Raw genomic sequence first — 27,744 nt, 5'->3', positions numbered from 1 at the left:
GGTGACAGTGCTTCCTAGCCTCAGTGCAGTGGGCAGCTGGGAGGAGGTGCTCTTATTCTCCATGGACTTTACAGTGTCGCAAAACATTTTGTAACTTGTGCTACAGGATGCAAATTACTATTTGAAAAAGCTAGCCGTTGCTTTCCTAACTGCCTGTGTATATTGGTTCTTAACTTCCCTGAAAGTTGCATATCGCGGGGACTATTTGATGCTAATTCAGTACGCCACATGATGTTTTTGTGCTGGTCAAGGGCAGCCAAGTCTGGAGTGAACCAAGGGCCATATATGATCTTAGTTCTACATTTATTTTGAACAGGGCATGCTTATTTAAGACGGTGAGGAAAGCACTTTTAAAGAATAACCAGGATACCCGGGCCAGGTCGATTAGAAAGGCCTGCTCGCTGAAGTGTTTTAGGGAGTGTTTGACAGAGAAGGCTGGTCGTTTGACAGTGGACCCATTACGGACGCAGGCAATGAGGCAGTGATCGCTGTGATCCTAGTTAAAGACAGCAGAGGTGTATTTAGAGGGCAGGTTGGTCAGGATGATATCTATGAGGGTGCCCGTGTTTACAGATTTAGGGTTGTACCTGGTAGGTTCCTTTATAATTTGTGTGAGATTTAGGGCATCTAGCTTAGATTGTAGGACGGCCGGGGTGTTAAGCATATCCCAGTTTAGGTCACCTAACAGTACGAACTCTGAAGATAAATTGGGGGCAATCAATTCACATGTGGAGTCCATGTAGGGGTGGTATACAGAAGATAGCCCTATTTGGTAAAAGCCCAATTCCATATTATGGCAAGAACAGCTCAAATAACCAAAGAGAAACAACAGTCCATCATTAATTTAAGATATGAAGTTCTGTCAAAATGTTGAACGTTTCTTCAAGTGCAGTCGCAAAAACCTTCAAGAGCTATAATGAAACTGGCTCTAATGAGGACCGCCACAGGAAAGGAACACCCAGAGTTACCTCTGCTGCAGAGGATAAATTCATTAGAGTTAACAGCCTCAGAAATTGCAGCCCAAATAAATGCTTCAGAGTTCAAGTCACAGACACATCTCAACATCAACTGTTCAGAGGAGACTACAGAATCAGGCCTTCATGGTCGAATTGCTGAAAAGAAACCACTACTAAAGGACATCAATAATAATAAGAAACTTCTTTCGGCCAAGAAACACGAGCAATGGACATTAGACGGGGAAATCTGTCCTTTGGACTGAGTCAAAATTTGAGATTTTTGGTTCCAATCTTTGTGAGACGCAGAGTAGGTGAACGGATGATGTCTGAATGTGTGGTTCCCACAGTGAAGCATGGAGGAGGAGGTGTGATGGTGTGGGGGTGCTTTGCTGGTGACACTGATGGTGATTTATTTAGAATTCAAAGCACACTTAACCAGTATGGCTACCACAGCATTCTGCAGCAATACCCCATCCCATCTGGTTTGTGCATAGTAGGGCATGTTCTGACCAACTGGCAGGTGACTTCACTGACATTTTCAACATGTCCCTGATTGAGTCTGTAATACCAACATGCTTCAAGCAGACCACCATAGTCCCTGTGCCCAAGAACACAAAGGCAACCTGCCTAAATGACTACAGAGCCGTAGCACTCCCGTTCGTAGCCATGAAGTGCTTTGAAAGGCTGGTAATGGCTCACATAAACACCATTATCCCAGAAACCCTAGACCCACTCCAATTTGCATACCGCCCAAGATCCACAGATGATGCAATCTCTATTGCACTCCACACTGCCCTTTCCCACCTGGACAAAAGGAACACCTATGTGAGAATGCTGTTCATTGACTACAGCTCAGCGTTCAACACCATAGTACCCTCAAAGCTCATCACCAAGCTAAGGATCCTGGGACTAAACACCTCCCTCTGCGACTGGATCCTGGACTCCCTGACAGGCTGCCCCAGGTGGTGAGGGTAGGTAGCAACACATTTGCCACGCTGATCCTCAACACTGGAGCTCCCCAGGGGTGCGTGCTCAGCCCCCTCCTGAACTCCCTGTTCACCCAAGACTGCATGGCCAGGCACGACACCAACACCATCATTAAGTTTGCTGACGACACCGACAACGACGAGACAGCATATAGGGAGGAGGTAAGACACCTGGCCGGGTGGTGCCAGACTAACAACCTATCCCTCAACGTAACCAAGACTAAGGAGATGATTGTGGACTACAGGAAAAGGAGCACCGAGCACGCCCCCATTCTCATCGACGGGGCTGTCATGGAGCAGGTTGAGAGCTTCAAATTCCTTGGTGTCCACATCAACAACAAACAAGATTGGTCCAAACACACCAAGATAGTCATGAAGAGGGCACGACAAAGCCTATTTCCCCTCAGGAAACTAAAAAGATTTGGCATGGGTCCTGAGATCCTCAAAAGGTTCTACAGCTGCAACATCGAGAGCATCCTGACCGGTTGCATCACTGCCTGGTGTGGCAATTGCTCTGCCTCTGACCGCATGGCACTTCAGAGGGTAGTGCGTACGGCCCAGTACATCACTGGACCATCCAGGACCTCTACACCAGGCAGTGTCAGAGGAAGGCCCTAAAAATTGTCAAAGACCCCAGCCACCCCAGTCAGACTGTTCTCTCTACTACCGCATGACAAGCGGTACCGGAGTGCCAAGTCTAGGACAAAAAGGCTTCTCAACAGTTTTTACCCCCATGAGACTCCTGAACAAGTAACCAAAAGGTTACCCAGACTATTTGCATTGTGTGCCCCCCCGCCAACTCCTCTTTTATGCTTCTGCTACTCTCTGTTCATCATATAAGCATAGTCACTTTAACGATACCTACATGTACATACTACCTCAATAAGCCTGACTAACAGGTGTCTGTATATAGCCTTGCTACTCTTTTTTCAAATGTCTTTTTACTGTTGTTTTATTTCTTTACTTACCTACACGCACACACACACATACTTTTTATTTCGTACCATTGGTTAGAGCCTGTAAGTAAGCATTTCACGGTAAGGTTTACACCTGTTGTATTTGGCGCACGTGACAAATAAACTTTGATTTGATTTGAAGAGTGTGCAAAGCTGTTATCAAGGCAAATCGTGGCTACTTTGAAGTATCTCAAATATATTTTGATTTGTTTTACACTTTTTTGGTTACTACATGATTCCTTATGTGTTATTTCATGGGTTTGATGTCTTCACTATTATTTTTCAATATAGAAAATAGGGAAAATAAAGAAAAACCCTTGAGTGGGTAGGTGTGTCCAAACTTTTGACTGGTACTGTAGGTCTCATAACACTGTTGTCGAAAATGGCCTAACAGTAATCATGCTTCTGCCAAAGGCAGCCATGCCACTTGGTGTGCAGAGGAGATTTTGCCTAATCTTGATGCATCATGATGCATTTATAAGTTATATTCTTCAAGAATCAATGTATATCAGTAGCTTTAGCTACAGTATTGAAATGTGAACATTGAACGGTAGGAAACATCCCAGAATGAAATATAGCAGCCGATCCAATAGGCTTGATACATTGTCTACTCTAGACTCCAGTAGAAACTAATGTTGAAATAAATGTTGGTGGTGTCCGCTATGTGAAAAAACAAACACACATTGTGCTATGGGAAATAATAAACAGATACTTTCTTTGACACTGCCTTGACTGTTAAAGCAGTGATACAATGTAACAAGGTTGCATTGCATCATGGTATCATTTAATGGCTTACTTGCAATGCACCATTGCGTTTGCACTGCGCAAGATTCTTCCTTTCTAAAGTGTATTTTGCAGATTCAAATGTAAAGGTGCTGCCATCTGCTGTCATGTATGAGTACGTCATGTATGGGTACGAACACAGGTTCCCTTCGAAATGTAATGCAACACCTGCTTTTAGGCCTATGCATTTATTACGACTTAATTTCAGTCTATAGTCTAGGCCTGAATCAATGCGCAATATTATGTTCTTTACGCATAAATTATTTTGGAGCCTGTCCTGTTTACTGTTTAAAGTGTTGTTTTGGCAAGCAGATGTTCTTGTGGAAAGATGAAATATGCCCAGTATTTGGCATTATTCTTCACGAGGCATGATTCACTGCGTAAAACTGGCAGGTGACTTTGAAAGAGACAATCATTTGGCTTCAGTTTTCCTGGGGTGTAACCATTCATCAAAACAGTTGCTAAAGGTTCCATTTTGCAACGAAAATAAGAGTTCCTATTGGAGAAATGCAAGTATGCATCTTCCCGTTTCGTTCCGCTTGGTTTATGGTGAATACACCCCTGGGCTCGGTGCGTTGTGTAGCCTAACGTACACTTTTGTGAACTCCGTCATTACGCGCAACTACGTAAAACGTTAGCCCAATCAGATGAGGAGCTTGAACCCCAGGAAAGAATTAGTGTCACGGCAGCAGCACCAGCTGGATCATATCCACATTAAGACTTCCGGATTTTGAATTTAGCCTTCAAAATAAAAGTCAGCGTTAAAAACGCTAGGCGTATGATACAAAATCTATATATTTTTGCAGCTTTATATAGTGCATAATGTGAAAAGCCAGCAGCAAGCCGTGCAAGTATTTTTTTTTTTGGGGGTCGAATTTTTTTTTTTTTTTTGGGGGGTCGAAATACTCAGTAGAGTCTCTACTAACCAAATATGATTAATTTTGGAGGGGGAATGTGTTGCACTGCCCGTTGCTGGCATTTCACTCTGTCCCCTCCGTAGCCCCCAATGCAATACACCGTGCAAGAGATCTGTATTAGTTTGAACAGCAGTAGCAGTGTGTGGGTAAAATCCCTGGGGAAGCCAAGCCAGGACAATAATGCCATATTACAACCTGTATTGTGATATTTTCATTATTTCCTCAATAACCTGTTAGTTTATATGCCTTGCCACTGTGATAAATAGGCCTAAGGCCGAGACAATAAGAAGACACAGTGGCAGAATAAATTCAACCACAACTTTGTTTGATCACAAAACTGGAGCGCAACATCTGTCTAGTGGAGTCCGCAAGGCATATTGCATGTAACATGACTGACAGCATGGTCAATCAAGTTAATGTTTTCATCATTTTCGGACTACTAAACGAACACAGGAAAGTTACAACAAGTCGCAAAGAAAACAGGAGCTGCTTCCACTATTCCAGCACCATTTCAACATCATCAAATCACCAAATCATCAAATCATCAAATCACCTATGCTAATAGATGTCTAATATAGTGAAATAAAAGATTCCCAAAACAATTTAGTCCAATAAATGTAAGCTAAATACCATGTGGCTGTCTATTGGTACTGATTTGTGTGTGTGTGTACATAAGTAGAAAAACATGTTGGCTCACCCTACTTGTAGAGAAACACCAATGCCATCCTCCTTTCTTTCATGTTGCCGAAACAATCTATGGCTGTCATACAGTACACACTTTTCGTTTTTGTTGTCCTAGGCTTGCTCGCTAGTCTAACTTCCTTTCATGAGCAATGATTAGCCAGCTAGTTAACATTAGGTTACTACCTGCATATTGAACTTCCATCCTCTCAGCCCTGAGGCACAATGTATAATTTTATGGTTGGGTCAGAATCACCTTTATAATCATTGGCCAGTACTGAGAATTAAGTTAAACCACAAGTCCAAATCCCTATCTCCATAAATGGCTAATTTAGGATAGGGCCAATTTTAGCTAGATAGCTCGCCAATGGAGGACAACAACACAACGACATGCAACAATTCAAGTTTTTTTTTGTTAATGACATTTGGCTTTTGATGTAAAGTGATTGGTGTGAAGCCAAATCCAACCTGGCTTCCCTTTACACTTTTTTTGTACCATTCACAGTTGAGTTCATTCAATTTAGCTCAAAACTGAATGGCTATTAGTGTATAAATATTTTTTTAAATCAAGGGAGGTCAAATGCTTACCGGCTTCCCTTGCACACAACCCTACGGTAGCAACAATATCATACATACTCTTTTTGACCTGACAACATCAGATAGATTGGCTACACATACAGAGACAGAGGGGCGCTGTTTCACTTTGTCGGATGCTTTCTCCAGTGAGATACAGCGAATTGAAGGTTAATTATGAAACAAAAAGAGATGAAAGATAACTTATTTTATGTTTTTTATTTTTGCTTGGTCAATTTTTGGGGAAATATATATATACTGCTCAAAAAAATAAAGGGAACACTAAAATAACACATCCTAGATCTGAATGAATGAAATATTCTTATTAAATAGTTTTTTCTTTACATAGTTGAATGTGCTGACAACAAAATCACACAAATATTATCAATGGAAATCAAATTTATCAACCCATGGAGGTCTGGATTTGGAGTCACACTCAAAATTAAAGTGGAAAACCACACTACAGGCTGATCCAACTTTGATGTAATGTCCTTAAAACAAGTCAAAATGAGGCTCAGTAGTGTGTGTGGCCTCCACGTTCCTGTATGACCTCCCTACAACGCCTGGGCATGCTCCTGATGAGGTGGCGGATGGTCTCCTGAGGGATCTCCTCCCAGACCTGGACTAAAGCATCCGCCAACTCCTGGACAGTCTGTGGTGCAACGTGGCGTTGGTGGATGGAGCGAGACATGATGTCCCAGATGTGCTCAATTGGATTCAGGTCTGGGGAACGGGCGGGCCAGTCCATAGCATCAATGCCTTCCTCTTGCAGGAACTGCTGACACACTCCAGCCACATGAGGTCTAGCATTGTCTTGCATTAGGAGGAACCCAGGGCCAACCGCACCAGCATATGGTCTCACAAGGGGTCTGAGGATCTCATCTCGGTACCTAATGGCAGTCAGACTACCTCTGGCAAGCACATGGAGGGCTGTGCGGCCCCCCAAAGAAATGCCACCCCACACCATGACTGACATACCGCCAAACCGGTCATGCTGGAGGATGTTGCAGGCAGCAGAACATTCTCCACGGTGTCTCCAGACACTGTCACGTCTCTCACATGTGCTCAGTGTGAACCTGCTTTCATCTGTGAAGAGCACAGGGCGCCAGTGGCGAATTTGCCAATCTTGGTGTTCTCTGGCAAATGCCAAACGTCCTGCACGGTGTTGGGCTGTAAGCACAACCCCCACCTGTGGACGTCGGGCCCTCATGGAGTCTGTTACTGACCGTTTGAGCAGACACATGCACATTTGTGGCCTGCTGGAGGTCATTTTGCAGGGCTCTGGCAGTGCTCCTCCTGCTCCTCCTTGCACAAAGGCGGAGGTAGCGGTCCTGCTGCTGGGTTGTTGCCCTCCTACGGCCTCCTCCACGTCTCCTGATGTACTGTCCCGTCTCCTGGTAGCGCCTCCATGCTCTGGACACTACGCTGACAGACACAGCAAACCTTCTTGCCACAGCTCGCATTGATGTGCCATCCTGGATGAGCTGCACTACCTGAGCCACTTGTGGGTTGTAGACTCCGTCTCATGCTACCACTAGAGTGAAAGCACCGCCAACATTCAAAAGTGACCAAAACATCAGCCAGGAAGCATAGGAATTGAGAAGTGGTCTGTGGTCACCACCTGCAGAACCACTCCTTTATTGGGGGTGTCTTGCTAATTGCCTATAATTTCCACCTGTTGTCTATTCCATTTGCACAACAGCATGTGAAATTTATTGTCAGTCAGTGTTGCTTCCTAAGTGGACAGTTTGATTTCACAGAAGTGTGATTGACTTGGAGCTACATTGTGTTGTTTAAGTGTTCCCTTTATTTTTTTTGAGCAGTATATATATATATATATATATATATAGACCCTACTGAAGACTCTACACCCCACTTTTACATCTGCACAAAACATTTTTCCCTGTACCACTATAGTTGTACTATCTTGTGTCCAGGCACCTTGATCCTAGAACATGTTTTAAAACCATGATTTAATGCAAATGCAACTGAAAATTCAACACATATTAATCATTGTTCATGTTTACACAATTATTTTTTCATACTTCATGAATACATGTAGGTTAATGATGCTTTCCTACGAGTATTGGGGAAAATTTCATTTGGATCATTTCCGAAATTCTGTGACCCGGAAGTACTTTCATAGTGTCGCTGACGAGCCGCTGATCAGGGAAGAGGCAGATGATATGGCAGCTTTGTGAGCGACCAGGTGGAACTTGCATTGTTAAGACGGTTAAACGTCGGAATATGAAAACATTTTAACGCAGAAACAGGGAGAGGGACACTGCTCGAAATGATTTACTTGATAGTCATTTCCGCATTATCTGGAGCACTCTTTACATTGGTATTACAGTTCTTACTGCTTTACCGGAGAAGCCCCGAGCCTATAGCCAGGACAGTGCAATATGTCAAAGCAGTGCCTGATCCCGCATTGAAGGATTACTTTAATAACCAACATGCAGAATCAGGCCAGCAGCAACAAGACAACACATCATCCGCTGCACCCAAACAGCAAGAGGCCATCACTCCCAGGCATCAGGAAGCGGCTGCCACCAGCAGTAGCCCTAAACAACAACCGCCACCGCCTTGTCAAAGTGAGCCCCTCCACACCTCCAAACCGGAGACGTGCAATTTTCTAAATGCTATCTTTTTGTTCCTATTCAGAGAACTCCGCGACACTCCCGTCGTTAGGCACTGGCTGACCAAAAAGTTCAAGGTGGAGTTCGAGGAGCTATTACAAACCAAGACAGCTGGTCGGCTGTTGGAGGGACTCAGTCTCAGGGATATCTCCCTTGGTAATTCTTTGCCCGTGTTTAAAACGGCCAAACTTATGAAGCCAGTGAGTTTAAATGAAGACGGCATGCCCGAGGAACTCAATTTCGAGGTGGACCTTGAATATAATGGCGGGTTCCATCTAGCAATTGATGTAGACCTCGTTTTTGGGAAGTCAGCATACCTGTTCGTAAAAATGACGCGTGTGGTTGGAAGACTGAAGCTGCAGTTCACTCGCATGCCTTTTACGCACTGGTCCTTCGCGTTCCTTGACGACCCACTGATAGACTTCGAGGTGAAGTCACAGTTCGAGGGAAGGCCCTTGCCCCAGCTCACCTCAATCATTGTCAACCAGCTGAAAAGAATCATCAAGAAGAAACACACCTTGCCAAATTACAAAATCAGGTAAAACTTGCACGGAGTCTACCACTTTTATATTTATTTCGTCTATGCAAGTCAGTAGGCCTACCAAGAGATGGTCAGAGATGTGTACATCAACATTTCAAGCTGATTTAAGGACAAGGGAAAGTGGCCCAACTATTATTTTGATAGCTTCCAAGATCTGTAAGATGCACATTTGGACTCCAAATGGGTGATAACGCATAGCCATATAGCCTTCTATTTGGCTAAATTGAAGGCTCTGCTTAGGCCAAAACGAAAGGACTGAGTTTGTTCGGGGAGTATGGGTGGGCGTATAACGTGTGTCCAGCATCCCAAAGGTTGTGTTTGAGTCGCATCCATGGACAACTTTAGCATTGTAGATAATTAGCAGCTTTGTTAAGTCCAGGTTGCAGCGAAAGGTTAAATGATGACAAACATGCAGTCTTTAATTTTTTTTCATCTGTCAGGGCATAGGCCTACCGACTGTCAGTAGGCAGTGTGGTAGTACAGTGTTGAGACATGGGACAGCACCTGTTGCAAAGGAAGCCATTGAGGGACATCATAGTTGCGAACCTATGAAATGATAAAGGATAGTGTTGATCCTTCTGAGACAGAGGAGTGCCCCCTGTCACTACATTGAGAACATTTTGAAATGACCACAACCTGGTGTGAAATAGTCACAGTTAAACACTTTGCCAACACTAAAACCGAAAGACAGAAAGCTTTTTAGTACTTCCCTGTTAGTAACATGAATGCATGTGCAGCATCTTGTCACCTCTTATTTCTTTTAGACTCTGTCACATTAGTCCGGTACCCTTTTGCAGATGGATTATTTGCTGGAAGTGTTCACCATCACTTTTGTATTTGGTTGCACTCGCTCAAGGCAAAAAACACCAATGTAGATTTAACTAGGCCTGAAAGTATACTTATTTTCTATGGATGTATTAACAGACCTGATGTCACACAGCCTAGATTTAACAATTTAACTAATATATTTCCTTGCTAATATGTTACTGTAGTACATTCTAACTTCTCAGTTATAAGAGCAACTTAATGTTAGACATGCTCTCGAACTTTGGTGACTACTAAGTATATTTAAACCTCCCGCTTTGGGCTGGATGTGTCAATGTGTAGTTCATACATGCATAATCTGTTAGCAGAAATACTGCTAATACCTGAATTATCCATGAAATGCCTAGTTTGAAAGCGACTGTTGTTCTGGAAGCTGTGCTGTGCCATTTTGCCTACATTTTCCCCACGTGGCTGGCCCCCTAGCAATTTGAGTTCTAGCCAATGAGCTTCAGCACCTTGCCATTTGAGTGACAGTTGGCAAGATGCACATACAGCAGAGTGAGAGAGCAATGACGTGGTGCACATACTGTATCTGCACATATGTATGCAATTTCCGGGGACCACTTTTAGCTTGTGAGTGCTACTTTAAGAACTACTGGTTAAAAAGTATGCAAAAGTACCAGGAAATCTCTAAGTGTTAGCTTTCAACATGACTAGGCCTGAATGTTAAATTAATCTAGGCTATTTCTAGATGTGGAAAACAAATTTATTGAATTATGCTGAAAGGGTAAGCCTTAGCCTATCCCCTACAGAAGTCGCTATTGTTGAGGTTCTTGTTAGTGCTTCTTTTGGCCCAGTCAGCTTGTCACAAATGTTGTGACAGCACTTACTGGGCTCAGCATTTGTGGCCTCAATTACATGGCACACTGACCCATGTAGCTGGTTCGTCTGTGTTATGTCTGGAAGGGTCACGCTGGTGTGCTGGAACTGCAGCGATAGCCACATTGGAACACCAAAACGTCTTTAGAATAGCACAATTCCAGCAAAATGTTATATTGTTGCCTGTTCTATCCTTTGACGTGAAATGGACTTCAAACATCCTGGGTTGGTTGTTTGCAGGTGTGTTTGAGATTCGCTACAACGCGGCATGCCAAAATTACCTTTTTTGTTTGCTAATATTGTTTTTAGAGTTCTGTGATTTATTTCAAGATGTTGTGGTTAATTGTGGGGAAAAGTTGTTTTCTTTTTAGAAGGTTTTAGTAGTGATTATTGGGCTGTGAAATAAGCTACTCTAATATGTTCTGGTCCATGACATACATCTGTATAATTGTAATATATATAATATATATATATATATAGATATACAGTACCAGTTAGAAGTTTGGACACACCTACTCATTCAAGGGTTTTTAGCTTTATTTTTACTATTTTCTTAATTATAGAATAATAGTGAATGCATTAAAACTATGAAATAACACACATGAAATCATGTAGAAACCAAAAAAGTGTTAAACAAATAAAAAAAAAAAGTGATATATTTTCTTCAAATAGCCTCCCTTTGCCTTGATGACAGATTTGCAGTCTTGGCATTCTCTCAACCAATTTCACCTGGAATTATTTTCCAGCAGTCTTCAAGGAGTTCTCACATATGCTGAGCACTTGTTGGCTGCTTTTCCTTCACTCTGTAGTCCAACTCATCCCAAACATCTCAATTGGGTTGAGATCGGGTGACTGTGGAGGCCAGGTCATCTGATTCAGCACTCCATCACTTTCCTTTTGTTCAAATAGCCCTTACACAGCCTGGATGTGTGTTTTGGGTCATTATTCTGTTGAAAAATAAATGATAGTCCCACTAAGCACAAACCAGATGGGATGGCATATCGCTGTGGTGGCCATGCTGGTTAAGTGTGCCTTGAATTCTAGATAAATCACCAACAGTGTCAACAGCAAAGCACCATCACACCACCTCCTCCATGCTTCTCTGTGGGACCCACATATGCGGAGATTAGAGGTCGACTGATTATGATTTTTCAACTCCGATACCGATTATTGGAGGACCAAGAAAGCCGATTTAAAAATGTTTTTTTGTAATAATGACAATTACAACAATACTGAATGAACACTTATTTTAACTTAATATAATACATCAATAAAATCAATTTAGCCTCAAGTAAATAATGAAACATGTTCAATTTGTTTAAATAATGCAAAAACAAATTGTTGGAGAAGAAAGTGAAAGTGCAATATGTGCCATGTAAGAAAGCTAACGTTTCAGTTCCTTGCTCAGAACATATGAAAGCTGGTGGTTCCTTTTAATTAACATGAGTCTTCAATATTCCCAGGTAAGAAGTTTTAGGTTGTAGTTATTTTCGGACTATTTCCCTCTACACCATTTGTATTTCATTAACCTTTGACTATTGGATGTTCTTATAGGCACTTTAGTATTGCCAGTGAACCAGTATAGCTTCCTTCCCTCTCCTCGCTCCTCCCTGGGCTCGAACCAGCAACACAACGACAACAGCCACCATCGATGCAGCGTTACCCATGCAGAGCAAGGGGAACAACTACTAGAAGGCTCAGAGCGAGTGACGTTTGAAACGCTACTAGCATGCGCTAACTAGCTAGCCATTTCACTTCGGTTACACCAGCCTCAGGAGTTGATAGGCTTGAAGTCATAAACAGCGCAATGCTTGAAGCACAGCGAAGAGCTCCTGGAAAAACGCACGAAAGTGCTGTTTGAATGAATGCTTACGAGCCTGCTGCTGCCTACCACCGCTCAGTCAGATACTTAGATGCTTGTATGCTCAGTCAGATTATAAGCAACGCAGGACACGCTAGATAATATCTAGTAATATCATCAACCATGTGTAGTTAACTAGTGATTATGATTGATTTGTTTTTTCTAAGATAAGTTTCATGCTAGCTAGCAACTTGCCTTGGCTTACTGCCTTCGCGTAACAGGCAGTCTCCTTGTGGAGTGCAACAAGAGAGAGGCAGGTCGTTATTGCGTTGGACTAGTTAACTGTAAGGTTGCAAGCCTGGATCCCCCGAGCTGACAAGGTGAAAATCTGTCGTTCTGCCCCTGAACGAGGCAGTTAACCCACCATTCCTAGGCCGTCATCGAAAATAAGAATGTTTCTTAACTGACGTGCCTAGTTAAATAAAGGTATAAAAAAATATATTTTTAAAAAATCAGCAAATCTGTGCCCAAAAATACCGATTTCCGATTGTTATGAAAACTTGAAATCGACCCTAATTAATCGGCCATTCCGATTTAATCGGTCGACCTCTAGCGGAGATCATCAGTTCACCTACTAGGCGTCACACAAAGACACTTCGGTTGGAACCAAAAATCTCAAATTTGGACTAATCAGTCCATAGGACAGATTTCCACCAGTCTAATGTCCATTGCTCATGTCTCTTGACCCTTGCAAGTCTCTTCTTTTATTATTGGTGTCCTTTTAGTAGTGGTTTCTTTGCAGCAATTTGACCATGAAGGCCTGTTTCACTCAGTCTCCTCTGAACAGTTGAAGTTGAGATGTCTGTTATTTGAATTCCGTTAAGCATTTATTTGGGCTGCAATTTCTGTGGCTGGTAACTCTAATGAGCTTATCCTCTGCAGCAGAGGTAACTCTGGGTGTTCCTTTCCTGTGGTGGTCCTCATGAGAGCCAGTTCCATCATAGTGCTTGATGGTTTTTGCGACTGCGCTTGAAGAAACTTTCAAAGTTCTTGAAATGTTCCGCATTGACCGACCTTCATGTCTTAAAGTAATGATGGACTGTCATGTCTCTTTGCTTATTTGATCTGTTCCTGCCATAATATGGACTTGGTCTTTTTACCAAATAGGGCTATCTTCTGTATACTACCCCATACCTTGTCACAACACAACTGATTGTCTCAAACGCATTAAGAAGGAAAGGGATTCCACAAAGGAACTTTTAACAAGGCACACCTGTTAATTGAAATGCATTCCAGGTGACTACCTTATGAAGCTGGTTGAGAGAATGCCAAGAGTGTGCAATGCTGTCATCAAGGTAACGGGTGTGTACCTATCTTTTCTTGGTTACTACATGATTCCATATTCCACATTTGTAAAAATAAAGAGAAACCCTTGAATGAGTAGGTGTCCAAACTTTTGACAGGTATAATAAATAAATAACCTGGCTGTTGCCATTTACAATTTTGATTTAATATGAAGACATTTTATATAGTAATGCCGCAAACGGTCCATACAAAACCAGCATTTCTCATTGATTTAGGTTAAATGTATATAATTAGGTGGGATTAATCAGGTGATTATTGTTGTTAAAATGCCAGACTATGTGAGAAAGCGTTTCATTGATTTTCAAGTGAAACAATGTGCCGTCTTGTGCCTGACAAAATGAACAGACTTTCCTTTTGTCCACCATATTTACTATGTGGGCTGCAGAGCAGGCAAACAATGGTTTGGTTGTTTTGTGAGAACAACTAAATGTAACTATTTTATGTCCCTCTGTGCAGCCACAGGCCTCTACTGGCATGGCATAGCCACTTCTTGTGAAATATCTGGTTTGGATCATGTGTGGGAGCTAAATGTTAAATGTAGGCTAAATGCAACAATCTGGAGGATTGACCTAAAATGGTGCATGTTTGTGAGGTGCCCATGATAATGACTCTGTCTGAGCGAGAGTTGTGAGGCGATGTCATCTAAAACAGCCTTTGAGGACGGAGCAGTGGACATTAGGATTAGCTGAATGTCACAGATGGCAGGACTCTGGAGGGGAGGGGGGGCTGGAGGTAATCCAGGCATAACAACACCCATCTTGAGTCAGAACAAAAGCAATATGGATACTGTACTGAAACAGTGGGGAATGAGATAATACAGCAATCCTCTGTAGCATAGAATAAAGCTTTATCTCTGCAGTAAGTTTCAGAGAGGGTAACATTCTTTGTGTTCCAGATTTACGGTGAGAGTTGACAGTTATGATGACCTCCCTCCCTCTCTACTCTACAAACCTGACAGGTTTGTGAGTCTTGACAGTGAGTCTGTCTGGTTTCTGAATGGAATGTTCATGAGATAGGAGACGATGCAGTTAAAAAGTGTGAGATGAATGGCTGATTAAGTACTGGAATCAACCTTTCACCTGCTCCTATCTTCACTAAGCCAACACTGATAGCCCTGCAATCTCTGCAAACCCACATGGTGTGGATTGGAGAGTTCTTGTTTACATGCATTGCAAATACACTCAAATGTTGCGTTCAGGCGGTAGGTATTCTTAGCATAATAGATGGGGGTGGTGAACAGATCATTGCTGAATTTTCTGGCTACGCCCTCAAATGGTATTAAGCCTTTTGAGATTTTTTGGGGGTCAGAGTATTTAAACCTATAAGAGAAGAATTCTCAGACACTGGACCAGTGTTAACTTGTGCACATCATTAACCACATTCCAGGTCTGCCAAGTAGGGGGCCAATCACTTGGCATATTAGATCACAGTCAAATGCACTGAGCCATTCACCCCTGTCCCCATCCTTATCTGGACAGAACATACTAGATTGACAACATTTCTTCGTGAGCTTGGGTTTACCGTGTGCCATTCCTTTGTCATTTTCATGACTTTGGGTGGTTGTTGGATTGGCTTGTCCTCAATATGATTCTAATATCCTGTGTGAAATTCTGAATTTATTACATTTGATTTGTCCTGGACCATCAGTAATGTGTACCAATATGTAATGAACCCATTAGCCCCCATCCCTCCCTTATCCAATGTCAGCTGGGTTGTTTCTTACGGGCAATTCCATTATATCAGAGTGATGCTCAGATCCACTTTAAAATTAATGCCAAGCCAAAACTATTGACTGCAAATTTTAACAAACCATACACCTATATATAGAAGTCTAGTTTTGACAATTTCCACAGAATATTTTACTGAAACACGTTTACTTGAGGAACAGTGCAGATACAAAGTTTCATAACAATGTTTTTTGTGACCATGTGCTCTGCCATTTCCTGGTTGCTAAAATTGTAATAGTTTGTGACAAAAAAGCAAGTATAGTGTAGAGAATCATTGTATCATCTAAACCACTGTGAAATATATTTTCCATAACACAAAATATTGTATTTTCTGCTGTTTTGAAGCTGGTGTACAAAACCGAAAGTAAAAGATGCTAAAACTAAATTTTAAGAACGGGAAGCATGAAAATAGGGCACATAGAACATATCTACAACTTCTTAGACTTGCTTTCATTGAGAAATTACATCTATAACTCACATTTCTATGTGAATTTGGTCGTGTCGACCAAACGGTTTCAGCTTTGTCATGACACCTTGAGTTTGGAAATATCCATTTTGGTATTTGAACTACAGTAAGTGAAGTGTTTCAGCACATTTAAAAAAAAATTGATTTTACCTTTATTTAACTAGGCAAGTCAGTTAAGAACAAATTCTTATTTTCAATGACGGCCTAGGAACAGTGGGTTAACTGCCTGTTCAGGGGCAGAACGACAGATTTGTACCTTGTCAGCTCGGGGATTTGAACATGCAACCTTTCGGTTACTAGTCCAACACTCTAACCACTATGCTACCCTGCCATCCCAGACTGACTGTAACAGAATGACATGGGTCCTTGGTCTGTACTTCACAGAAATGCATACTTATTAATGTCGTTCTTTTCAAGGTGATGTATCCTGAATAGGTAGAAAATTGTAATATCCTCCTGTGTTTCGATATTATTCTATCCACTGGCTATTATTCTAATGAGCTCCGCCCTCAAACAAGACCACATTTGGACAGAGTTTGGGGAAACCCTGCTGTACTGTTTTCTGCTGTACTGTGCTCTGCTGTACTGCACTCTACTGCACCTTTTGTTTTTTTTCCTTTGGTTTTTGACTGATTTCCCATTGTGGCCAATTCAATTGCAAAAATACTGATTTTTCAGGCACTCTGTTACCGATTTGATAACAGATTAACTCGTTTTAATCACTTAATATTTCATAAACAAAATGATCAGTAAAAACAGGAACTATGCTGAAAAAATATATATAAATGCCACATATAAAGTGTTGGTTCCATGTTTCCTGAGCTGCGGCGTTTGCACATAGCGGTAGCGTGTGGAGGTTGCTTATGCAGCGGCAGCGTGTGGAGGCTGCTTATGCAGCGGTAGCGCGAGACGCGCAGCAAGGAAACAAAACATGAAGAGGATTACATTTCCTGAGGACAACAATCCTAATGTTGGAAACAAGCAGCCTTATGTTGTCACCCAGACTCACTTTTCTATTCCAAGGTATATAACTATTTTACATTATTTAGGTTTTTTAAAGGACGGAAGTATTTTAAGTCTGCTTTGAATTTTCCTTTTTGCCATGGAACATCAGGTATCGTAGTATCGCGATACTGGTATCGTGACAACCCTACTTCATACTCTTCATTGATTGAGCTGTCATTGTTGTTTAGCTGGATCCCAGAGAAGTAATACTACAGCCTCTAGCCAGAAAGCCACCATTTTGGTGCAATAATGCACTTCATACAGTTGCATATCGGGATATTATTTTGGACGATGTGTCATTTTGACAATATCACTATTATTTTTGTGCTAGTTGGCTGTACCTGCACTAAAACCCTGGTATTTTCCCTTCATAGCTTGTTCTACATCTTTTTAAATAGGGGGACCATTTTTTTCCCCCAGCACTTATTTCCTTGACGGATCAAAACAGATTTTCTCGTGGTTCTCTCTTGTCTCTCTGCAGCAAACATATGGTGAGCAATATGTTTGGAACATTGGAATAAAATCACAGTATCAAATCACAATAATGTGATAATCGCAATAGATATACTGTAGTATCGGCACCTAAGTATCGTGATAATATCGTTTTGTGAGGTCCCTTGCAATTGCCAGACCTATTTTTACATCATAGTGAACAAATAGTGTGGGAGGGCAAAGTCCATCTCTTAAATCTCCCCTTACAGTATGTCCAACCTCTTTCAATAGAACGAAATATTGCATACTCTTGCATTAGTGTGTGTTAATGACTGGTGGTCAGGGTTCTAATCAATAATACTTTTGAAAGCTTTGATTGCTAATGTGTGGAATAGGAGCCCTGTAGTTATACACAAAGTCCACTGCAGTACATGTTCATGACATCCTGATAGAGAATAACTTCTTTGCTTGAAATTTGGAGCAAAGCTTCTTTGTTGTTTTTTGGGGGGGGCCTGGCCAAATGCTTTACTTTCCAAAGTGACATAACCCACTGTCTATTAAATATGGATCTGCACAACCCGCTTCAACTCCAAGGTTCTCAAGATTTCTATCTGTAATGTAACATCTTATGATCTTACTGTTGCTTGGGCACTGACCATAAGCAATGAAGGAGATACAGTAGGAAAAAGTACATTTTGTCTTGAGTACAGTAATAACTTAAGAAGCATGCATGTAATTATTCAGTTCAATTTCTAGTTAAGTTGCAGAAAATGCTATTCTACACTCTTTTCCACACATGCTACAAGCTTATGATTGCACACACGTGCTCCCTGGTTTTGTTAGGGAATTGGGGTGTTGCACAGTTGGTGTTGAGTCCATTTTTATAACAAATAATTGAGGTTACCCCATTTTCCAGACATGCTTCTTCTCATATTGAGACTTGATACCTTTACAGAAAATGCAGTTTAAGTAGAGTAGGGATTTTTTTGTCTGCTTTGCTGTGTAATGTAGCTCGCATACATTATTTAGTAGAATCACAATGCGTTTGGCTATTCCATCAGAGTTCAGCATTTTACTGCATATAACCTCTGTGTATCATGCCCCCTCACGTTCATCCCTCATGGTCATTTTAGGATTATTGCCTGGAACTTTGGCCTGGCTACATTTTGTGCCAGTCCCCCCAAAATAGACTTTAATGCTCACTGATACATCAGGACGATTAAACTTTTGTGTGCAGATCTTTAGTAGGCAACCCAGGCAGTTGGTACATAATCGCAAATCAAATCTGCTGACACGGAACACCTGGGCTGTCACAATCAGATTTTGGGGATGGCTTACCAAAGCCCGGCCTGGTTTGACATCAGGATTTGTGAAATCTAAATCAGACAGTTAATCTGTGGTTTCATAGCAGGAAGAGGCCATATTCTCATGTAGCTTTTTTAAATGCTTTGAGCCCAACAGAGAGCTATTTGTTACTGTTTTATTACTGCCATCAGCATTTATTTAGACTGCCCTTTCCATTTTAATTTTGATGTTACATGTTTATTGGTTTGTACAAATATTCATCTTTTGAGAGTTACTGTATGTTAGCTTGTAAGCCCTTGAATGAATATGATTCCAATACTATTGCATCCAGTTGTTCCTTACCAATATAGGAGCCTACAAGTACATTCCTCTTGTCCTTGTGTGTGCACAAAACGTTTTCACAGAAAACAAATCTACGCCTTGGCTAATCTTTTAAGAGCTTTCTGATTAAAGAATCAAGTTTCCTTACTGAAAAGAATGTCTGGCCGGAACATTGTTCAGAAAGCTTTTGACTTCTCATTAGCTGACAATTAACAAAAATGTTGGTTATTTTTCATTTTTTAAATGGTAAAATTGATTTGAATTACATTTTTTTATGTGAGCTCAATGCGCATTTTGCACAGTTTCTCATGAGAGAAATCAGATTCAGCCTGAACTGTGTGAGTATGGAGTACTGGAGTAGTTTCTAGAGGTCGATTAATTTGGGCCGATTTCAACTTTTCACAACAATCGGAAACCGGTATTTTTGGACACCGATTTGGCAAAAAAACATTTTTTACACCTTTATTTAACTAGGCAAGTCAGTTAAGAACACATACTTATTTTCAATGATGGCCTAGGAACGGTGGGTTAACTGCCTTGTTCAGGGGCAGAACGACACATTTTTACCTTGTCAGCTCGGGGATTCAATCTTGCAACCTTACAGTTAACTAGTCCAACTCTCTAACCACCTGCCTCTCACAAGGAGCCTGCCTGTTACACGAATGCAGTAAGCCAAGGCAAGTTGCTAGCTAGCATTAAACGTATCTTATAAAAAATAATCAATCATAATCACTAGTTAACTACACATGGTTGATGATATTACTAGTTTATCTAGTGTGTCCTGCATTGCATATAATCGTTGTGGTGCGTATCGTTGCTCCAATGTGTACCTAACCATAAACATCAATGCCTTTCTTAAAATCAATACACAAGTATATATTTTTAAACCTGCATATTTAGCTGAAAGAAATCCAGGTTAGCATGCAATATTAACCAAGTGAAATTATGTCACTTCTCTTGCTTTCATTGCACGCGGAGTCAGTGTATATGCAACAGTTTGGGCCGCCTAATTTGCTAGAATTTTACGTTTTATGACATAACATTGAAGGTTGTGCAATGTTACAGGAATATTTAGACTTATGGATGCCACCCGTTAAAATACGATAAAATACGGAACTGTTCCGTATTTCACTGAAAGAATAAACGTCTTGTTTTCAAGATGATAGTTTCCGGATTTGACCATATTAATGATCAAAGGCTTGTATTTCTGTGTGTTATGTTATAATTAAGTCTATGATTTGATAGAGCAGTCTGACTGAGCTATGGTAGGCAGCAGCAGGCTCGTAAGCATTCATTCAAACAGCACTTTCGTGCGTTTTGCCAGCAGCTCTTCGTTGTGCTTCAAGCATTGCGCTGTTTATGACTTCAAGCCCATCAACTCCCGAGATTAGGCTGGTGTAACCAATGTGAAATGGTTAGAGGGGTGCGCGCTAATAGTGTTTCAAACGTCACTCGCTTTGAGACTTGGAGTGGTTGTTCCCCTTGCTCTGCATGGGCAACACTGCTTCGAGTGTGGCTGTTGTCGATGTGTTCCTGGTTCGAGCCCAGGGAGGAGCGAGGAGAGGGACGGAAGCTATACGGTTACACTGACAATACTAAAGTGCCTATAAGAACATCCAATAGTCAAAGGTTAATGAAATACAAATGGGATAGAGAGAAATAGTCCTATAATTCCTATAATAACTACAACTTAAAACTTCTTACCTGGGAATATTGAAGACTCATGTTAAAAGGAACCACCAGCTTTCATATGTTCTCATGTTCTGAGCAAGGAACTAAAACGTTAGCTTTCTTACATGGCACATATTGCACTTTTACTTTCTTCTCCAACACTTTGTTTTTGCATTATTTAAACCAAATTGAACATGTTTCATTATTTATTTGAGGCTAAATTGATTTTATTGATGTATCATATTAAGTTAAAATAATTCAGTATTGTTGAAATTGTCATTATTACAGGTACATGAAAAAAAAAAAATAGACCGATTTTAATCGGTATCGGCTTTTCTTCGGGTCCTCCAATAATCGGTATCGGCGTTGAAAAATCATTATCGGTCGACCTCTAGTAGTTTCCAACAGGCCATAATTATATATAGTGTAGAGTGGAAAACGTGATAATTAACTACAATGACCATAATCCATTGCACACCTACTTGTCATGTCTGTTTGTTTTTATGCTTGCTACAGAAGAGACCGCAGAATGTATGCTTAATTTACTTTGAAGAACTACAAAATAGTGACTTTGTCAGACAGCATATGCAGCAGCTCTATAGAGATGAGATGACTTGGGACAGAATGATACTTATCAAATTAAACAAATGTAATAAAGTATACACAACTGAAATATTTTATTCAAGTAAAGTCATGTGAATAAATGATGGTTAATAAGTGAGTAATGGGAAGTCACTACCATCATGGGACTTTTATTAATAGTTTTCTTCTGTGTTACAGCATTTACAAAAAAATTATTGAATCAAAAAGTGTGATTTTATTTTTTAATAATCTGAAGGAATCTGAAATTACTTTAAAAATACTAATCGCTCAGCACTACTGAGCTGCCATAACGGACCGGGTCTATGGGAGATGCCAAGCACAGAATACAAGGAATATTTGGCCAAATTTATCCAAGAACTGTATTGTGTGTCCATCTCAGAACGAGATAATCACTTCTACTGTAACACCCATGGTTGTTGTGGTTGAGACTTGCTTTGGTCCTACTTAATTATTAAAGGCTCTAAAGCACAACCACTAGAAATAAGGCAATCTTTAGATCCCTCGATACAAGAAACAATTATTGATAATATTCTAGTAAGAGACTAGGCCTATAGCAACAAACATGTTTGGTTTACATTGTAATATGCATGTTTTCTTTTCAGCAATTAGGTGGTCTTAGCTTTTGTGACAGGGTATGGTATTTGTGAAGGCCTAATCTAATGGATAATTGTAACGAGACTAAATGCAAGATGCAGGTAGGCCAAGGGGATAGGGATGTTCCCTATACATTTTTAATAGAGGCTTTTTGATGAGGCTAATGGTGTCTGTGGAACGTGATAGGCCACGTCTGCCCGCTTGTACTTGCACCAAGACAAAATGCAAACGTGTTTTCCAATTAAGATGACTTTGTCGTGGAATGGTGCTGTCAAGCCCTCATGCCTAATAATCTGCTATGTTCTCCTAATCATTGTTACAATGATACTGAGCTGAGCTGCCTCTTCCTCTCTGACCTGTGCTGTCTGTGCAATTGAGGGAATGTTAACTGTGATTTAAGAATGTAGACCTGTGTGGCCTTTGTGTGATAAATCGTTTTGGAACTGGGTTCATTCATGACCACGGAGACGCAAAACAGTGTCAACTGCTGATGTGAACATTTGGTTTTACAAAGTACAGTATAATTAGCCACTCACCAAACATCTGACAGGTTTTGATTTGAAAGTATACTGTCCCTTTAGGGAGTTAGCTTACCTTTTGTAGATCATAGCCTACTACTCATCATATTTAAGGACTAATGAAGTGTTGTTTAGCCATTCTCACGTGCTAAAACATTGTTCATCTTGGAGTTTAGCATGAGATGAATGTTGCCGGTTTAAAAAACAGGCTGCCCGTGAGTTAGCCAGCGAAGTCCTTCAGAATGTCCCCTGTCACATTCTTCTCCCCCTCTTCTGGATTTCTATTTTCGCCCTGTGGAAATGTATTGGAGACAGTGTGCTGACAACCACAAAGGAGCCTAAAGGAACTGAGCCCTGAACAATGGTTCTGCTTTTGTTCAGTACCCAAAGAACCTGGAGTGTACAGCCAGGGCTGGGATGCTGAATGTGGTAGTGGTACCATTCTCTTCCACCTTGTTGTTTGACCTCTCTGGACAACCTGTTGAAGCATGACAGATTATGTATGTATGTCAACATTGGGAATTCAAGATGCTGGATTGGAAAAAAGCGAATAAAAAAATAAATAATCAAAGTGGTAGCTATTGTAGAGGCATCGATATAAACACTTCATCTTGAAAACAAATATTATCTTTGGATGTAGGTTAGGCTCATAACTAGAATAAGTTATTTATATTTATTTTATTTCTATGGTTAGGCTGTCTCATATCTAGCATTTTATATTAACGAACAGTTACGCAAAATCCTCTCTGGTATAGAATGCCAGAGGCTTCAGGCCATCCAAGGCACCAGGGGCCAAAAATAGTAGAGGCAGGCGTGTAGTCCAAAACAACATGATGTTCATAATTACAATGAGGATTTTCGTTACTGTTTAATCATTGGCCTTAATTTTGCTTTTAGCCAATGACCACACCCAATAGAGGAAGTCACAGTGCTGGGACCAAATGTTTTGGAGGACATCATGTTGTATGAGTGGGTCAGCGTGTGAACTAGGGTGAGACCGAGAGATGGAGAGCCAAGCTGTGTGTCTCACCCCACACTGGTTGAGGTCAGTCCTCCTGCTGTGGAGTGAGAGCAGGAAACACTCAGGATCTGTTAGATAATCTGATCCCAGCAGGGCAGGGATTTCCTATCCGCCCACATGCCCAATGGAACCGTGGGCCTCCAGTAGATGCTCCTGTAGCATCTACTCCATTTCGCATCTACAGTGCCATCAGAAAGTATTATCCCCCTTGACATTTTCTACATTATAGCCTGAATTGAAGATGGATTAATTATAGATTTGTTGTCACTGGCCTACTCACAATACCCTGTAATGTCAAAGAGGAATTATGTTTTTTGAAATTTTACAAATGTTAGGCTGAAATGTCTTGAGTCAATAAGAAACCCCTTTGTTATGGCAAGCCTAAATAAACATTTGCTTAACATGTCACATAAGTTGCATGCACTCACTCTGTGTGCAATAATAGTGTTTAACATGATTTTTGAATGACTACCTCATAGGGCTGGGTGATATGGCCAAAATATCATATGGTATTTTTCAAATTTATGACTGTATTTGACAATTTGTTATGTTTTTGATTAATAAAAGTTCTACATTTGCTTCATGAGTAGTGCGTGACCCTAGGGTGGCAACACATTATATATTCTAAATTATTTAAATGGGTCTTTCTCCATTCTGATTGTTTTATAATGTTCAATTCAATTTCAACCTAAAATTATTTCCTGCATTTCCATCAATTTCTGCATTTTCTGCATTCATTTGAGATCATTTCCACACTTCCACAATATGGGCAAAAATACTAGGCCTTATTTTTAACCAAATGTTGCAATTGCAATTTAGATCATAACAGTTGGGTGAACTTTTGGAATCATGGAAATAAAATGTTTATTATAATTCTATAGTTAGAATATAAATAATAGGGGGCACTTTGAATAGTGTTTGACATGACAGCGAATTTAAAAAATGATATGGACGAGCTATTGTGACAGGGTAGGAACCAATGGGATGTTGAGTGTTTCCTAGGGGACCCTATAATCTTTGACTACAGTAAATCTTTATTCACGTAGCTAACATGCGTTGCCTATTTTAGAAGATACTGATGCACAAACAACATGCTGATATATGCCTCCACCAGTACTGGTATCAGGCTGTATTAGCTAGCTACGTTTGCTCTGACTAAGTACTTTTATTAGCTAGTTAGCTAGCCATCGATATAAAACTAGCGATTAGCATTAGTGTCTAACACGATTTAGCTTAACTTGCTAAGAAAATACAAACTAGCTCTTTGCAGATGTAAGAAACACAAACTAATATTGTAATTATAGAACGTTTGTGGATTTATATTAAGATCATAGTGCAAACAACATCGTTGTCATCAAACTTGTTGCATGTGCTGCAACCTGAATGAAAGTGTCTCGTGGTCAAGCAACAACAAATGCGCTACTTCAGTGACGGGGTGGGATTAGGTCTGTGGAGAGGGATGACTCAAGTAGAGGAGTAAACTATTAAAATGGACGTTACACACGGAATATCACATTTAACAAATTAAACATTGAAATACCAGTATAGAAGGTAGTAAAAACCCAAAACGGTCCTACTAGCTCAAAACCCAAACCGGCCTACTAGCTCATTTACCCAACACATACAATTATCTGTAAGGTCCCTCATTAGAGCAGTGAATTTCTAACAGATTCAACCATGAAGACCAAGGAGATTTTCCAATGTCTCACAAAGAAGGACACCTATTGGTATATTAAAAGCACACATTGAATATCCCTTTGAACATGGTGAAGTTATTAATTACGCTTTGGATGGTGTATAAATATACCCAGTCTCTACAAAGATACAGGCGCCATTACTAACTCAGTTGCTGGAGAGGAAAGAAACCCCCTCAGGGGCCAATGGTGACTTTTTAAGACATTTGCAGAGTTGAATGGCTGGGATAGGAGAACTGAGGATGGATCAACAATATTGCAGTTGCTCCACAATACTATCCGAACTAACACAGTGAAAAGAAGGAAGCCTGTGCAGAATAACAATATTCCAAAACATGCTAAATAAGTGTGGCAAAGTAATTCACTTTTTGTCCTGAATAAGTGTTATGTTTGGGGCTAATCCAATACAACACATTACTGAGTACCACACTCCATATTTTCAAGCATAGTTGTGGCTGTATCATGTTATAGGTATGCTTGTAATCGTTAAGGACTGGTGAGTTTTTCAGGATAAAAAAGAAACGGAATGGAGCTTAATTAACACAGCCAAAATCGTAAAGGAAAAACTGGTTGTCTGCTTTCCACCAGACACTGGGAAATGAATTCACCTTTCAGCAGGACAATAACCTAAAACAGAAGGCCACATTTACACTGTAGTTGCATATCAAGAAGACACTGATGGTTCCTGAGTGGCCGAGTTATAGTTTAGACTTAAATCTACTTGAAAATCTATGGCACAATCCAGTTGTGCAAAGCTCTTAGGGCCAGATTCCAATTTTATTAAATTATGCCTTTTCTTATTCCTTTCCAATGCACTTCTCAGTAGTTGGTATTCAAAGTACCTTTTTTGATATTGTTGTGGATTTGGAATTAAATAGGGGTTTCAGTACATTTATCTTAAGACATCCCTTTCAATACAGTGTACCTTTGCTTGAATTTTGTCTACAGACTCAATAGAACATATCGACAGAACGGGTTCAGAATATTAGGGATCAATAAAAGGAAGCCATCTTTCAGCACCAATTGGCAGATTTTAAAAAGGTTAGGAAAGTATTTATGAATCATAAACAGGTTTGGAGAGCCTTTACACACTAAAGAAAAAACGGTGGTTTGATTCATTCTGAAAATGGCCAAATTCAGTTCTTTAACCCATGGTGATGTTAGAAAATTAGTGTGCATAGAATTCTAACAGGGAGACTTGTGTACACTAGTAGGCTATACCCTCGTCTATTGAGTGCACTAACCATGGAACTGTGTGCTGACACTGCCAAGTATTGCACTGTGCTGCGGGTTCAAACTGTTACGGCTTGGTCTGCGCTCTGCTTCATAATGATTGAATTGGCCTACATGTTTTTTAAAAATAAAATCAACTGTTCGTAATGATCCTTAGCAACAACCACCTGGCCGTGATCGCTTTTACAGGGGAAGCAAATTAAGGTAAACGAAACACTGTAATTAAATGGAATGATAATGTAGGCTATACCAGCTGAAGGGAACTAACAGTAAATTGGCAGTTGACTATGTGTGGTTATTAGGCCTACTGACGATACTGATAGTGGCTAAAATTGTACATGATTCAAATAAGAAAGAGAGTTGAGGTAGCCTATAATTAAGAGATTTGAGAATGCCCCTCCCTGCAAGTTAAAAGGCCATACAATTTAAATTATGCGTTGCGGCACAACATTTCATAAACCTTACTGTGGGAGAGTTGATATGCTTCAGTTTTCTGCCTTATGACTGGTTTCACATTTGTTTCCAGCGATTATAAGATAAAATATATAAAACAATAGTATGTCGACACCTCTTCAAATTAGTGGATTTGGCTATTTAAGCCACACCCATTGCTGACAGGTGTATAAAATTGAGCACACAGCCATGCAATCTCCATAGACAAACATTGACAGTAGAATGGTCTTACTGAAGAGCCCAGTGACTTTCAATGTGGCAGCATAATGGATAATGGATGCCACCTTTCAGTTCGTCACAATTCCTGCCTTGCTAGAGCTGCCCGTCAACTGTCAGTGCTGTTAATGTGAGGTGGAAACGACTAGGAGCAACAACGTCTCAGCTGCAAAGTGGTAGGCCACACAAGCTCACAGAACAAGACCGCCGAGTGCTAAAGTGCGTTAAATTGTGTGTCCTCAGTTGCAACACCCACTACTGAGTTCCGAACTGCCTCTGGAAGCAAATCAGCACAAGAACTGTTCTTCAGGAGTTCATGAAATGGGTTTCCATAGTCAAGCAGCTGCACACAAGCCTAAGATCAGCATGCGCAAAACCAAGCGTCGGCTGGAGTGGTGTAAAGCTCGCCACCATGGGACTCTGGAGCGGTGGAAACTCGTTCTCTGGAGTGATGAATAACGCTTCACCATCTGGGTTTGGCAGATGCCAGGAGAACTCTACCTGCCTGAATGCATAGTGCCAACTGTGGTTGAGGAGGAATAATGGTCTGGGGCGGTTTTTCATGGTTCAAGGGCTAGGCCCATAGGTGAAGGGAAATCTTAACTCTACAGCATACAATGACATTCTAGACGATTCTGTGCTT

General features: G+C 40.8%; 1 protein-coding gene across 1 annotated transcript in view; it reads left to right on the top strand.

Annotated features, from left to right (window-relative positions):
- The first annotated feature begins 7,998 nt into the window (after nt 1-7,998).
- The window catches only part of LOC112252959 (PDZ domain-containing protein 8), a 70,038-nt gene continuing 50,292 nt past the window's right edge, over nt 7,999-27,744 (top strand). Inside the window, exon 1 of the mRNA XM_042323542.1 lies at nt 7,999-9,029. Within this exon, the coding sequence (XP_042179476.1) occupies nt 8,146-9,029 (884 nt within the window). The 5' untranslated portion in view covers nt 7,999-8,145. The remainder of the gene's footprint in view (nt 9,030-27,744) is intronic.

Source organism: Oncorhynchus tshawytscha, linkage group LG06, assembly GCF_018296145.1.
Source record: "Oncorhynchus tshawytscha isolate Ot180627B linkage group LG06, Otsh_v2.0, whole genome shotgun sequence".
Classification (NCBI taxonomy): Eukaryota; Metazoa; Chordata; class Actinopteri; order Salmoniformes; family Salmonidae; genus Oncorhynchus; species Oncorhynchus tshawytscha.
Note: the sequence above shows the minus strand (reverse complement) of the source record. Positions and strands in the feature narration are given on the sequence as shown.